At 37.5% G+C, this 15,438-nt stretch overlaps 1 protein-coding gene across 1 annotated transcript in view; it reads right to left on the reverse strand.

Annotated features, from left to right (window-relative positions):
• Syn2 (Syntrophin-like 2) overlaps nucleotides 1-15,438 on the reverse strand; it is a 484,285-nt gene that overhangs the window by 357,459 nt on the left and 111,388 nt on the right. Inside the window, 1 exon segment of the mRNA XM_067133611.1 lies at nucleotides 2,762-4,252. Within this exon segment, the coding sequence (XP_066989712.1) occupies nucleotides 2,762-2,872 (111 nt within the window). The 5' untranslated portion in view covers nucleotides 2,873-4,252.

The following is a 15,438-nucleotide window of genomic DNA, read 5'->3' on the forward strand; positions in this document are numbered from 1 at the left end:
TCGGAAGTCCTTAACTATTTCGTGAAAGACCAAATTAATTTTATATAAAATATGACAAACAAGTCTCTGACAGACGAAAAAAATATTTAAAAATCTGTCATAACTTCTATTCATATCTGTGACAGGTAAACTATTTCTATAAAAAAAAAAATATCTTAAGTCCGAAACAATGTCCTGAAAAGTTTGTGACAAGCAAGTGAATTCTATAAATTCTTGTACTAAGTCCTAGGTAATACTGTAACAAGGCATAATTCTATAAATTCTTGTACTAAGTCCTAGGTAATACTGTAACAAGGCATAAAATACTATAAAAACTAGCCCTAATTCAAACAATTCTGTGATATAAGAAACGATTCTATACAACATGTATTCCAGTCCCAAAGACTCAGTGATGAGTCCTCAATAACTTTCTGAAAAAGTAAAGTATTCCATAAAATGTCCTGATTCCCAGTTACATGAAAAATGTCCGGGACAAGAAAATGAATTCTCCACTATGTCCTAAACACAGTATTCAACATTTCTGCAAAACACGTAAGAATAATAATGGTCAAAAGAGAATTAGCACGTCGAGTTCAACGCGGAAAGCACAGGAGGAAATATTTCAAGTTGTTGACAAAACGTCGCTTATTTTACATGTTAAGCGTGAAGTGTGCACAATGAATTTCAGTGCGGAAGAATTCTCAAAAAATAAAGATGTTAAAGTCTTATTTAGTCGTGAGGGGAAGGATTTCTGAGCAAAAGGAGTCTACATCTTGGCTAAAATGCAGTGCTTAGGCTATATTACACATCAGAAGTGGAAAGTGAGTATTCATGCTATTTGTGTGCAATAAAATTCTAAGTCTTCGAGAAAATGCAGTGCTCAAACTAGACTACAGGGCAGATGTAAGTGATTACACTATGTGCACATAACAGGTGAACTTAGTATTACTGTACAGGCTTGAAGAACTGTATGTCGAGGTCACAATAATGTACTATTAAGCTATTTCACAAAATGTGTGTAAGAATTTGATAAAGAATACCTTACTCATAAACTTATTTTAGAAAATTACACCTGCTATAGTAACCTACCCATCTCTAAACTCCTATAGGCAACTGATAACATACAAAGCAATTAAAAGCTTATTCTATTCATTCGTAAACTCCCATTGGTAGCTGGTAACATGAAGCAAAATCAAGCTGAAAGAGACATGCATCTAAGGCAAATTGGTATAGCAACTGCATCACTAGCAGATGGGACGTCATCTCGTATGGCATTCAGCAGATGCTCTCGCTTATCAAGCGAGCTATGAAAAGTGCAATTGTGAGAGACTAACTATCATAATGAGTAACTGTCTCTGTAAGGGAGAAATGTTTGAAAAGCGACGGAAGGGAGAAATGCAATATAAAACTGGAAAAGAGCGGCATTCGTTGCGGACCCTCGACGTAGCAAACTCGCCGAAGGTGACCTAACCTAACCTTCATTAACCTTACGCTACTTTACCTTTTACCTAGACCAATCTTATTTTTCCTTATAAGTCAACTTGACCTACTTAATTCGACTTTACCTAACTCAACCTTACCTTGCCAAACAGCCTCAGAAAGCAACGAATGAAGGCTGACATACGTAACTCATGATATGCTTACAACCCTGCAGTAAGTGGTTGTCCCTGAGACCTGCATGAAGCCCCTTATTCATCGGCAGAGGAAATTATTACAAATCCGAAAAGGTATTCTTTATCACCCCGGCTGGGGCCAAAGGTATCTACCTCTGAAACGTATTCATTCCCATAGAAAACATACTCAGTCTTCGAAAGTTATTCATACATTTGTGCTCACTCCTTCAAAAGAGCCTTCGACCTTTAAATGTAATCGTCCCACTGAAAATGCAGTCAGCCTCTTAAAGGACACATCTCCCTGCTTTTGCTCAACCCTAAAATGGTATTCATTCCCTAAAATGAATTCGACCCATTAAGGCAACTGTCACCCTAGAAATGCATTCAAGAATGAAAGATAGTCATCTCCTTCAGATCAGCCGAAGCGTGCGTATCTCTGGAAATGCATTCAACCCTTACGAGATATTCAATTTCATGGAATGCATGCAGTCATTTAAGAGCACTGGTTTGTTGGGAGATGCATCCATCCCTTTATAAAATGCATTCTGCCTCTGAATGGCCTTCGTCTCACTCCCCCCCTCCACAACCAACAACCCCCTCAGGAAATTCAGTCTTTAATAGCCAACTGTCCCTCTGACCAGGTATTCCAGTCCTTAAAACATGTTCATTCTCTAGTAAATGAGTTAACCCTTAAAATATATTCTTCACTCAAAAATGCATTTAAACATCAAAAGGTATTGCTACCACAGAGGTGTATTCTACTTAAGACATGTTTCCCAAGATAATAAAATCAAACCTTAAGATATTTATCTCCTTGAAGGGTATTCTTCTCCCGGGAAATACTTTGCACTCTTAACAGATATTCACTCACCCGGAAATGCATTAAGACCTTAAATATTAGTTATTACTCTAAAAACATTCGACCTTGAAAGGCATCTGTCGCCTAGAAATTCCCGGAATCCTGTTATCCTTCTCCCAGAGACAGCTCAACTCAGGAAATGCAAGCAGCAGCCAATGAAAGTACTCATCCAGTTATTCATTCCCCTGGGAAAGGCAGTCAGTCAGGGTACAGGTCCCCTGGAAATGCATGTTACCCAAGGCATTGGTCATCCCTGAAATAGAGTAAGCATTATGGGTTAAATCATATGAAAATATTTGTGTCTTCTTACCTGATGGCGCTCTTCCTTTGGTGTTGTGGGACGGGTGTTGGACGCCGTCGTGCTGGTGTTGGCATTTGTGGTGGAAGAGGACGGGGTGCTTGCCCTGCTAGAGTCGCCCATCTTGGCTTCCTCTTCTCTGTAGCAGAACTTGGAAGAAGTTGAGTACAAAAAGTGACGCAACTACTGGAAGTTTGTTGTCGGTTCGTGCAGCCTTTCAGAGCCCTGCAGTCTTACAGTGCTTTCTTGGAATTTGTGAGAATCTCCCTCTCTCTAGGAGAGCACAGTTGGTCCCCTAACTTAATGTCAAAGAATCCAATGCAATGAGGCCTCTTTAACTGTTGGCAGAGCTAGAATGTTCCTTTTCACGCACGTACGAATAACTCACATCATACAGCACGGCAGTCACTCTCTAAAGCCTCTTTCTGGCTACATTTATGGGATAGAATTTTCCAAGGTGGCAAACACACAAAGTTCAGTTTCAAAACAGCAAAAGACTAAACTATACTGACGTCCCGCAACGCTACAAGTCTCACGGTAAAAAATGTCAACACGGATAACTTCATATAGAAAAAAATCACTCGAGTCTCATCAAACAAAAAGCCAAGTTTTGCTAAAAGCTACTTTAAAAAAAGCACTTCGATTAACAAACCTGATGGATCAGTAAAATAATTCATTAACAAGTAACAATTCTATGTGGGAGAGTATCTGGACAATCTCATAACACAACAAACGACAAGAGGTACTTTTAAACGTACATCTAACCAACTATCTACTCAAGCTGGAGAACATGAGGTACTCAGGTCCCCCTTTTCTTGGAGAACAAACAGCAAAAGTGACGAGATTTGTATCACCCAGTGAACCACAGCTTCCAGCTGGTGGCCCTGTCAAGTGCTTGTCAGTTCTGAGGATTCCAACAAAAGAAAATGGTTCAGTGATTGTTATTGCTTCTTTCATAAGCCGCTTTTCTCAATGATTCGGAATCCTTAACAAAAGAGGACTTCTGTTGCCTATGTTTCTACTTATCACATGAGCTATACACAGGGCTTAATGACTCACCAAGCCTCAAGGTCACTTATAAGCAAAGCAATGATAGCACACACAGTCAGTCAGTGACAGATCATCGAGGGATAACAGCACGTGGAATCCAGATATCGCCATTTGGGACTCTTCTTCCTCGGTGATTCTACGAGAGAAGGAGGCGAGCGAAGCGATACCTCAACAGAGATCAGATTTTCAGAGCAGTTCTTGGGTTCAGGTAGAGGTGGAGGAAGGCGAGGCGAAACCTTGACAGAGAGGGGTCCCTCAGGGCATTTCACCCTTCGTGTTTCTGGAATGTGAGGACGACGATGGGGTACCTCAGCGATGAGGTCCTCGAAGAAGTCTCTCGGACGACGAGAAGTTCACAGGCAGATTGGAAACTAATGTAGATCTATATTGCAGGAGTTATTGCCGTTGATGCTTGGCCTCTCTTATTGCGGTGGTTGCATATGCTGGTCAGACCTGAAAGAAGAGAAAAAGTGTGAGTTCGCTGGCGAAGATTCACCTAAAACATACGAAACATAGTAATAATTATACACATACACACAGACACACACACACACACACACACACACACACATATATATATATATATATATATATATATATATATATATATATATATATATATATATATATATATATATATTGCACCATTCGATCAAATTAATTTAATTTCATTATTTTCCAGTACTTGACACGACTCCTTTGATAACAGCATCATGGACATAAAAAAGATATTTACAGCAGAAATGCCCGTTTAAAAACGCGTATTGCCTGTTGGGACACGCCAAAAAGTATCCTCACTTGTACTACATAATTTAGGTCAATGAGGTCATTCAGCGCTGAAACGGAAATTGACAGTACAAGGTCTAAAAGGTGTAACAGAAGGAAAACCTCGCAGTTGCACTATAAATCAGTTGTTAGGAGAGGGTGGAAAGTAAGCCGGAAGAAAAATAATATGAAAGAAGGTACAGTAAAATGAACGAAAGGGGTTGCAGCTAGGGGTCGAAGGCACGCTGTAAAGAACCATGAGTAATGCCTACAGTGCACCGCATGAGGTGCTCCTGTACTGTCAAATTCTTTAGTCAGTCGACAATGGCTAGACATTTACTTTCAGTACGAAGAGAGAGGGAGGGTTAAGTTCACATACGTGAGTGAATGTAGGCGATATTTTAAATCTGACTATACAATAACCAAATTGTGAAGATTTGGTTTTCCATGTTCTCTGTGACACAAAGATTAGGTTTAGAGCCTTTGTTATAATATTTTGATATCGTTCAACGACTTAGTTTAGCTCAAGCTATATGGACGGGATCATCAGAGTTCATACACGCTAAAAGGTAGACACCAAATGAACCTCAGGTTCAATGACTGAATTCTGACTGGAAAATAAACCCCTTCTTTCAGGAGCTAAATACCATGTTGCCATTGAATGCTTCTTGTTAATTGTGAGGTTTTTTAAAAGTATTAAAGTATTTTTCCTCAGAAAATTTGACAAATATCAGTTCTTAAAACAATGGTAATATGATGTGATCTTACATGTAATGACTGAATGTCAACTTCAAGGCTTTTACTTTCATGTAGTTGTGTTGGGAGAAATTCACAGTTCGTTCTGTTGCAAGAGGGTTGGTAACTTTGGATGGACAGACAAACGCTGGTGCAGTGCTCTTATTGGTTTTCTTGGTATCTAAGCAAGAGCTTCGCTGTTCTTCACAATGTTTTCTTGTTATTAATCATGAGCCAGCTAAGAAAGCACCGTATTAGATGGCTGATACCAAATAACAGTTGTGACATTATTTTTCACTGCTGCGTTCAACTAAAGATAAAACTATTCCTGGTATAAATACAGACTTCGTTTTCTGTATCCCAGGGTTGAACATCATTTAAGATACTTGACCATTTTCTTTTGCCAGTCCTTTGTAAGATATGAGTTGTATTTTTTATTAACCTTATAACTCCTGCCAAAAATACAATTAAATTGGAAACATCTAACTATGACAACCATGAATACTGCAAAATGGCGTCTAAAGTGGCTGCCATTAAAATTCTAAGGTCTACACTCTACAAGATAGCTACCATTAGAGATGTCATACTGGCTACTTATACCACAATGACAAATGAAACATCATTTCTTAGATTTAACTGGGTAGGGATGGATGCAAAACTTTCATATTACAACTTTCTACAACTGTTGGTCTTCTCCACATGTTATCACAGATGGTTGTCATTATATGACTGTTTAGCAGAAAAACTTCTGACGGTGTCTGCCTACAAGCGGCAGTTGGAATACATGAATTTATATATACCAGGCCATTCCTACTTTTGTATTTCAGGTTTTACTGTGAATTTGAAGTAAAAGATAGCTGGTTAGGGGATTCCATATGCAAGTGACGTTTTATACTGTGTGTTATTTACTAATATGATGTTACAAAAGACACTATTTTAGGCCTTATTCGCTGTGGCGAAAAGCCCAACGAACGACAGTTGGAAAATGCATGCAGAGTATATCATATCTATCAGTACTTTGCTACTTATATAGTACAGAAGTGACTTACATAGATGCTTAGTTCTGTGCGTTTATTAAAGGCATAACATGACTTTGTATACAGAGGGTAATATGGATGGTAGAATTTTGACTGACAAAGACATCTGGTTGAAGGACTGATAGGAGAAGAGCAGTGCGAGTTATGGCCAAGAAAGAAGGCGTGTGGAACAAGTGTTTATCATGAAACAGTCGTGTGAGAAGTTTAAAAGTAAATGGGAAAAGATTAATACAGCACAAAGACCTTGCAACAGCGTGTGACGAAAAAGACTGAGATATAATTGTAGCATGTTTTGATGATGGTGGAGGAGATTCTTTGTTGACAATGACTTTAAAGTTTTTATATGTGCGGGAGTGACTGGTTTGGTGTAAATGAGGCGAAAGACAAGGTTGTTTTATAATATGTTTCCAAAGCTATTTAATACTTTGCGAACGGAATAAAGCTATTTAGTGGGAAAAAGCACTTAAAGAAGAAGAAGAAGAACGGTAAAGAAGAAGAAGAAGAAGAAGAAGAAGAAGAAGAAGAAGGAATAAACTTGTGAGGTGTCATGAATGGCTGTAAATTCCAGATGATACCGTGCTAACTGGGAACAGTGAATCAAAATTAGTGAAAGTTTAAAACATCGATGAATGTTAATATGGATGTTGTATGAATGGTAGCCACTGATTATAGGGAATAAATGTAACAGATGATGGGACGACGAGCATATAGGTGATTCACAGAATAAGTGAAATAAGGAAGGAATCTGGGTACAGGCAAAAGGTCTGGGAGAAGAGAGAAGCGTCTATGGAAATCAAGACTGGAATGTATGAAAGGACTGCTGAGTCAGCTCTCCTCTATGGAAGTGAAGTATGATGACAAATTTGAATTAAGGGAAAAAGGCCTTTGAAAAGCGTGCATGATTCGGAATTACTGAAAGGCTTGATGACAGGATGACCTGAAAAGATCTGAAAAAACGTCTAAGAGTGGAAGAGGGACTGAAATAAAGGGACCTTGGTGTCCAAGAAGTATGAACCCATCAGACAGGTCAAAAGCACATTATGTGTCTGGGGGTTTGTGAGTATTCAGGCAATGTACATGAAATGGCTGACGTGGAAGTCTATATGCAAAGGGCGATCATCCTAGATTCAGCAGTCAAAGATGAAGGCAGAAGTGACAACTGTCTAGTTTCTTCCGAAAACGCTCTTACTAGGGGAAACGGAATATAAATAGATTATATCTTATATTATAAATATATATAGTATATATATATATATATATATATATATATATATATATATATATAATCATGAATATAAATATATATATAATATCGAAATTCATATACCTCGGTATATCTCCGTTGGAGAATTGTCGCCGAAGGAATTTATATAAGTGATAAATGAATTGGAATCGTGGGGACACGAACCCGCGACGAAAGAGATCCAGTTGATAAACCATTGAGCCATCAAGTTTAAGTTTTGCCGAGATGTCGTTTGCTTTTACCCGTCGTGAGCGGGGGAAAGTGTACCTCAATGACCCATCTTCAAGGCTGCAGTTCATTTACAAAAAAAACAAGAAAATTTTTATCACACCGTGATTTAAATCTTATACAAAACCTCGAAAAAAATTAAAATTCACTATGAGATTAAGGACATGGTATATGTACATACAAAAATAGATAAAATTTCTAGATAGATAGATATATATATATAATATCCTCTCAAAGACTTCCTGATAACCAGATGATTATAATTATATAACACACTCATATATATATATATATATCAAAGTATTCATATTTCTATATATATATATATATATATATATATATATATATATATATATATATATATATATATATATATATATATAATTATTTATTGATATACATGCATCCACGTGTGGGAGTGTGCGTGTTAATAAACAGCAGTTTATTTTAGCCTGTAAAAAATATAACCAATTCTCTTCAAATGCAATCTGAAGAAAAATTCGATTAAAATCTTAGAAAAACGTCTCGAAAACCACAACCGGACAGAAAAAAAAAAATAGATGGCCAATAGATAAAAACTATTAAAAGCTTCCTGATAACCAGATTTATAATTATATAAAGAATATACTAATATATAGGATCCTAAAACATATATAATATCTGTATATGTATGTTTAATTATTTTATTGATATGATCACTTGTTCGTGTTCTCACAGCTTTGTAGCTCAAAAAATATAACTTCTCTCTCTGGAATCGATCATTCTCTAAAAACCATCCCTCGGAAAAAAAAAAAAAAAATGTTTAGCTCGAGTAAGATTTGAATTATTTCTAATTCCAGGATCCTAAAACAAGAATCTGTGAGAGAGTGTCACTCGTGCTTATTGATTGACACTTGTTCCACACAGCTTTAAGAACTCAATCTCTCTCTCTCTCTTTCTCATTCTCTAAATCCATCCCTCGGAGAATGTTTAATACGTGCATCGAATATTTTTCCATTGGAAAATATCCCTTCTCTTCTCTCTCTCTCTCTCAATCCATCCCTCTCTCTCTCTCTCTCTCTCTCTCTCTCTCTCTCTCTCTCTCTCTCTCTTCCATCCCTCGGAGAATGTTTAATACGTGCTTCGAATATTTTTCCGTTGGAGAATATCTCTCTCTCTCTCTCTCTCTCTCTCTCTCTCTCTCTAAATCCATCCCTCGCAGAATGTTTAATACGCGCATAGAATATTTTTCCATTGGAGAATACCGCTCGCTCTCTCTCTCTCTCTCTCTCTCTCTCTCTCTCTCTCTCTCTCTCTCTCTCTCTCTCTCTAAATCCATCCCTCGGAGAATGTTTAATACGTGCATCGAAAATTTTTCCACTGGTGAATCTCTCTCTCTCTCTTAATCCATCCCTCGGAGAATGTTTAATACGTGCATCAAATATTTTTCCATTGGTGAATCTCTCTCTCTCTCTCTCTCTCTCTCTCTCTCTCTCTCTCTCTCTCTCTCTTAGACGAGCTTTTATTGTCCTCTTTTACGTATTTCATTCACAGCCATTCGTTCATCTCTTGATGCGTCTCATTGTCACTCATCACCCGATCGCACCCATCGTCCCCAAACGACTGGGATAACTATCCAATAAGAAAAATTTCAAATATCCAGGAGTGAGGTTGCCAGCCTTACACCCTGCCACAATGATATGAGAAAGACTCATGAACTGATGGCGTCTGGCATTTTGGTGGTCACCCATCCAAACACTGACTGTACCCAACAGATGACCAGTCTAGTATTATTTGTATTTGTTCTCTGGTTTAGAAAATGATGTCCAGATTTTTTATATGGCAATTTTATATAAAAAAAAATCATAAGCGTTCTAATGAAAAATGTATTCATTTACCATGTTTATGCAAAACACTTACTTTATTCATCACTGATTGCGCATATAAACATATTCGTCTTTTCAAAGTTGCTCATTGAACTTTTGAGAATCATACATTTTTCCATTATTCAAATTTGAGTCAGGCGAGCCACAACTTAAAAAGTTAAATGGGCCACTTATTCTGCCTGATTCCCAAGAGAATTTTATCCCAATATTCTTCTTTGGCCTTTTAAAAGACCAGTGAGAATATATAAGTTCACACAAGCATAAGATAAACACTATATCCTAAAACTGAACCTAAGAAGAGACGAATATATCAGAGAACATAATAAACACTGTCCCTTACAACTGATACCCTTTTATAAGTATTATTATTTCAACAGAAAAATGTTACATCCTCCAATACCAAAATAGAGCAAGACAATAAAACGTGTCTGGAGGTTACATTATCATGCCCGGGCAACCTATCGTTCAAGAAACCGGACGCACTGACGACCGGTAGGCTGCTAAGGTACAAAATGAAACCTTACCTATCGCAGGCCGCAGGTGCTTAAAAAAAAAATTCTTGAGAACAGAAATAACGCCTCTTCAAGAGAGACCAACAAAAACTACATTTCTAATGTAAAAGAACTAGACTAATATAATCACATAAACAAGAATATCAAGAATATCACATCGGGTACACAAGGACCCTACACTATATATATATATATATATATATTTATATAATAAAAAAAAAAAAAAAATATATATATTCTTTTAATAAAAAACGTGAATCATAATGGATTCCATTTCAACAAAAGTAAAAACCGACACACAGGAATAATATAAAAGAGCACTAAACTCTAAAGATCGCCAAAGAATATACTCTTTTCTAAATTACAAATACCCTTTGTTTCCCGGGCTATCTGATGTATTCCATTCACGTTAGCCCACAAATATACGCAGGAGTATAAAGAACATATATACAAGGGGAATCGCAGAATACATTTTCATTTTTAATGAAAGAAAAAATATTTGTTTCAGCGTCCCCAGTCCGGAATCCATTTGCGTGTCTGACTAAGAGAAATCGCTCGTAAAAACCGGCCGTAATGCATCTTTCACGTGATATTGATCTGTAATTGCGTAATTAGAGAAAAGGGGAGCGGTAAGAGAGATAGACCGACATACTAGAAGGACAGGAGAGGGTGGACAGGGGGAAAAATTAAACTACTTCTATAATTATGCGGGTACTGGGCAATACCGAGAATTCAACGGAATGTGTTTCCACTTAGTTTTCATTTCACGAGTAAGACAAAAGTCTACAAGTAATGATTTCTACATTAAACTGGTCATAAAACCTTTAACAAGAAAATGCAGAACAGCATAATACACTTCATAGCTCGTGAGTGCAATGACAGAATGGAAAACAGCACTTTCAAATTGAGTGATTTCCCCACAATTATCACACCATACGGCTTTCACCAAAATCCTCTGAATCCGATGGGGAAACGAAAAAAAGAAATTTTCCTTAGCCGCTAGGAGACTCGAGCCCATGCTGGTGAAAGAAAACGATCAGGCAAAGATCCTCTGGGACTATGGTATCAGAGCAGATAGGGTGATACGTGTCAATAGACCAGACTCACGTGACGTTCATTGACATCAAGAGGAAAGTATCACTCATTGATGTCGCAGTACCATGGGGCACCAAAGTAGACGAGAAAGAAAGAGAAGAAACTGATAAGTATCAAGACCTGAAAATCGAAATAAGAAGGATATGGGATATGCCAGTGGAAATTGTACCCATAATCATAGGAACACTTGGCACGATCCCAAGATCCCTGAAAAGGAATCTGGAAAAACTAAATGCCGAAGTAGCTCCAGGACTCATGGAGAAGAGTGTGCTACTAGAAACAGCGCATATAATGAGAAAAGTGATGGACTCCTAAGGGGGAAGGATGCAACCCGGAACCCCACGCTACAAAAACCACCCAGTCGAATAGGATGACTGCGATAAGACAAAAAATAATAATAATAATAATAATAATAATAATAATAATAATAATAATAATAATAATAATAATAATAATAATATGGATAAAATAATAATAATAATAATAATAATAATAATAAAAATAATAATAATAATAATAATAATAATAATAATAATAATAATATTTGAGATTATATGGATTAGAATGCAAAATTCTGTACTTCGACTGCAATAAACCTCAGAATAGAAATATTTCGAAATATACTTTACAGTGATGGTCAATTTACCTATGAAAAATAACAAATTCTTATAATATTAAACAAGAGAAAAAAACAAGACAAAATTGCCATAGTGCTTCGTCTCTACAGCACAGTACTACGAGCTGGACCGAGACCTTTCAATATGGCCGCCCTGAGGTCACACTCTCGGCAGGGAGATTGCCGAGATCGCCACTCCACGTCACTGACGCTCTATGGAAATGACGGAACACCCCTAAAACATTTCAGGTCGTTCGGAGATCGAACCCAGGTCCTTTCGCTAGTAATGTAACTGTGCTTAACACGAGACCACGAGTACTCACTACTGAAAATATCTGAAGTCATTGGATCTATTGTGGATCTTTTGATTCTCTACAGCCAACGGAGACGTTTATTACACCCACGCTGGTGCCAAGCCTGAACAAAGGAGGACTGCCACAAACCTGGAGGATCTGGTGTAAGCAGAAACGGGTCTTGACGACGCCAGAATGTCAGAGAGTTACTGCACAGAAAAAGGAACAGGGAAATGGGATAAAAAACGTGACAAACGGAAATACAGATAAACAAATGGAAACAAAAACAAAATTGAATGAAAGAGTAAGAAACTGTATGCAGGACCAAACAAAACCGCTGAACAATTCTGCCCTAAAATGGAAAACTGCAGTATCTGCAAAATTTTCGAAATTGAGATATGCCACCTACTGGGCTCGCGAAACATTAATACACAAGTGACTGCAGTTTCAGAATGATTCTTCAATGCTTTCCCGAGTATTTAGGGGGTCCCATTTGCAGTATCTGCAAAATCAGTAGTAAGGCAAGGGAGTGTCTACCATTTTTCTCAGTTTTGTATTTTCGCAGATACTGCAGTCTTCCATTTTAGGGCAGAATTGCCTACGATGTGTGGTTAAGATAACATGGTAACACAGAGGATGAAAAACCAGATAAAAGCAGACGAAATAAAAATAAAATAATAAAATACTTGACTACGGAAAAGAAAGAAAAAAAAAAGAAAAAGAACGAGGGTCAAAAGGGACGTAGGAGAAGTGGCAGGAAAGAAAATAACTAAAAATGAAAAGAAAAATCTAACAAATAAACTGAATAAGAGACTTCAGACTTTTACGTATTTGAGTGATAAGATCACTAGAGAAGTATTTGAGAGAGAGAGAGAGAGAGAGAGAGAGAGACATGGGGGCAAAACGAGCAAATAAATCAAAGGAAAATATAGAAGAAAGAAAAAAACGCTAGGAACTTGAGACTTTCTTTGTGCATTGATCTTGAGGTTCCTACGATATGTCACTACAAATATAATATAATATAATATAATATATATATATATATATATATAATATATATATATATATATATATATATATATATATATAATATATATAATATATAATGTCTATCGACTGATTTAGTATATATATATATATATATATATATATATATATATATATATATATATATATATATATATATATATATATATATATATATATATACACACACACACACACACACACGCGCACACACACTAAATCAACTGGCAGACTCCCCTCGTCCACTGGCATCACAAGAGCAAGGGTCAGCGACCCCCCGAGACAAAGGAAAACGCCAGAAAAAGGCGGGGCCAAACACAAGGTATCGGAAACCCATACAGGTTTTGCATTTATGGAAGACGAACCTCACAAGAAGGAAATCAATAAGAAGTAATAACAAACGTTGGAGAACGAGAGCGGCAGAGGGAAAGGTGGTTGTGGGGTGTGGGGGTGGGGTGGGGGGGGGAAGGTGTGGAAGGAGTTAGCAAGGAGGTGGGACATAAGGAAGAAGTGGGGGAGGGGGGGGGAAAAAAAGGCGTCACTCACAGGTAACGATCAATACAGGTAACTCACTTGATGAGTCCTCAGGCGTGAGAATGAATAAGTCTGGAACACATTAAATATTTGTTTTTATATTTCATCTGGTGTCACTGGTCTTCTTGGAGACGCGGGAGCTCCTACAGGCTACGTCTTGCACAAACACACACAGTCATTCTTTGGCTTATCTAGTCTTTCACACCTCGTCCTTTCACTTTTGCTTCACCAAGATTGTGTAATAAAAATCCACAATTATACAGTAAATATATTGCTATGTAAAATAAACCAAAGACTTTCGAACATTTGAACGGTGTTCCTCATCAGTGCTAACGTTAAAATGTAAAGTGAGAGGGTTGTTTTCTTATGAATAGTTTAACAATCACCAAAATTGTTATACACACTGTTTCTCTTTCTTATGGTAATACAGTCTTCCTGGCGCCACAAGGGCCACTCTGTACATTACATGCACTCGCTCTCCTTAATAACCGGTGACACTCATACCTTTTCATTCATTTCCAATTTGTAATTCCTGGAAGAATTCCCAAATGGGATTCGTTAGCCACTGCGGTGGAGACACTTCGTCATTTAGTCTTTTAGCTGGTAAAAACACGATGCTTCTTGTGGAAACCGCGGATGTAGCACCATATGGTATGTTTGCTTATAAAAAAAACTGGTAATTTCACCGTTTAGTTCATAAAATAAAGATAAGTGATTTTAAAGTCATGGGCTGCAAGAGTGCAATTTAGAAAATATCACCTGTACAGGACATGGGACGGGGTGGGGTTTATTAAGCCCTGTAGATCACCCCAACCTAATTTGGATGCTTCGGTTTGTTAGCTTGCGTTAGGTTCGGTTAGATAATTCATTCAGATCTCAAAGTCCTGTAAGACAGGCAGTTTCAGTCATCTTTTTGCCTCTTGATGACAGAGTCTGCGCCAAGAGATAACCTTGCAGCCAAAGATTGGCATCTTTGCTTACGTGGGAAGGATTGGGTGAAAAGGTTTTCCAATAACTTCTCTCAATTGACAAATATACATATAAGATCAACACAAAGCTAGAATCATTAACTTCACACAGCTTTAAATTACAAAATATGTTTTAGGAATAAAATTTTCCTTTAATGGCTTACATAAAGGCTAAACGGCTCTAGCCATACTTTGGAACATAAGTTCAAAATACATGTAAAAGGAATGAAATGTATCACAGCTGGCTTAACGCATGTAAGAGCTTCCCTTACAGAAAGAAAAGTCTGCTTGGGACAGAAGCAATTCTGCCCGTGAACAGCATCACAAGATGCTAAAAATTCATTTTTTGTAAGATACAAATAAATAAAGTTTGGAGCGCTGCGTTAAAATAAAACTGAATTGAACTGAACTGAGTATAGAGTTTAGGCCAAAGGCCAAGCACTGGGACCTATGAGGTCATTCAGCGCTGGAAAGGAAACTGAGAGTAGGTAGGTCTGAAAGGTGTAACAGGAGGAAAACCTCGCAGTTGCACTATGGAATATTTCTTAAGAAGGAGTGGATAGCCCAATGGAAGAAAGACAATATGAATGGAGGTGCAGTAAAAGTAATGAAAGGGTTTGCAGCTAGGGGCCGAAGGGACGCTGCAAAGAACCTTTAGTAATGCCTACAGTAAACCTCATGAGGTGCACTGACTGCAATACCCCCCCTACGGAGTAAAATCA

Source organism: Macrobrachium rosenbergii, chromosome 34 (genome assembly GCF_040412425.1).
Source record: "Macrobrachium rosenbergii isolate ZJJX-2024 chromosome 34, ASM4041242v1, whole genome shotgun sequence".
Taxonomy (NCBI): domain Eukaryota; kingdom Metazoa; phylum Arthropoda; class Malacostraca; order Decapoda; family Palaemonidae; genus Macrobrachium; species Macrobrachium rosenbergii.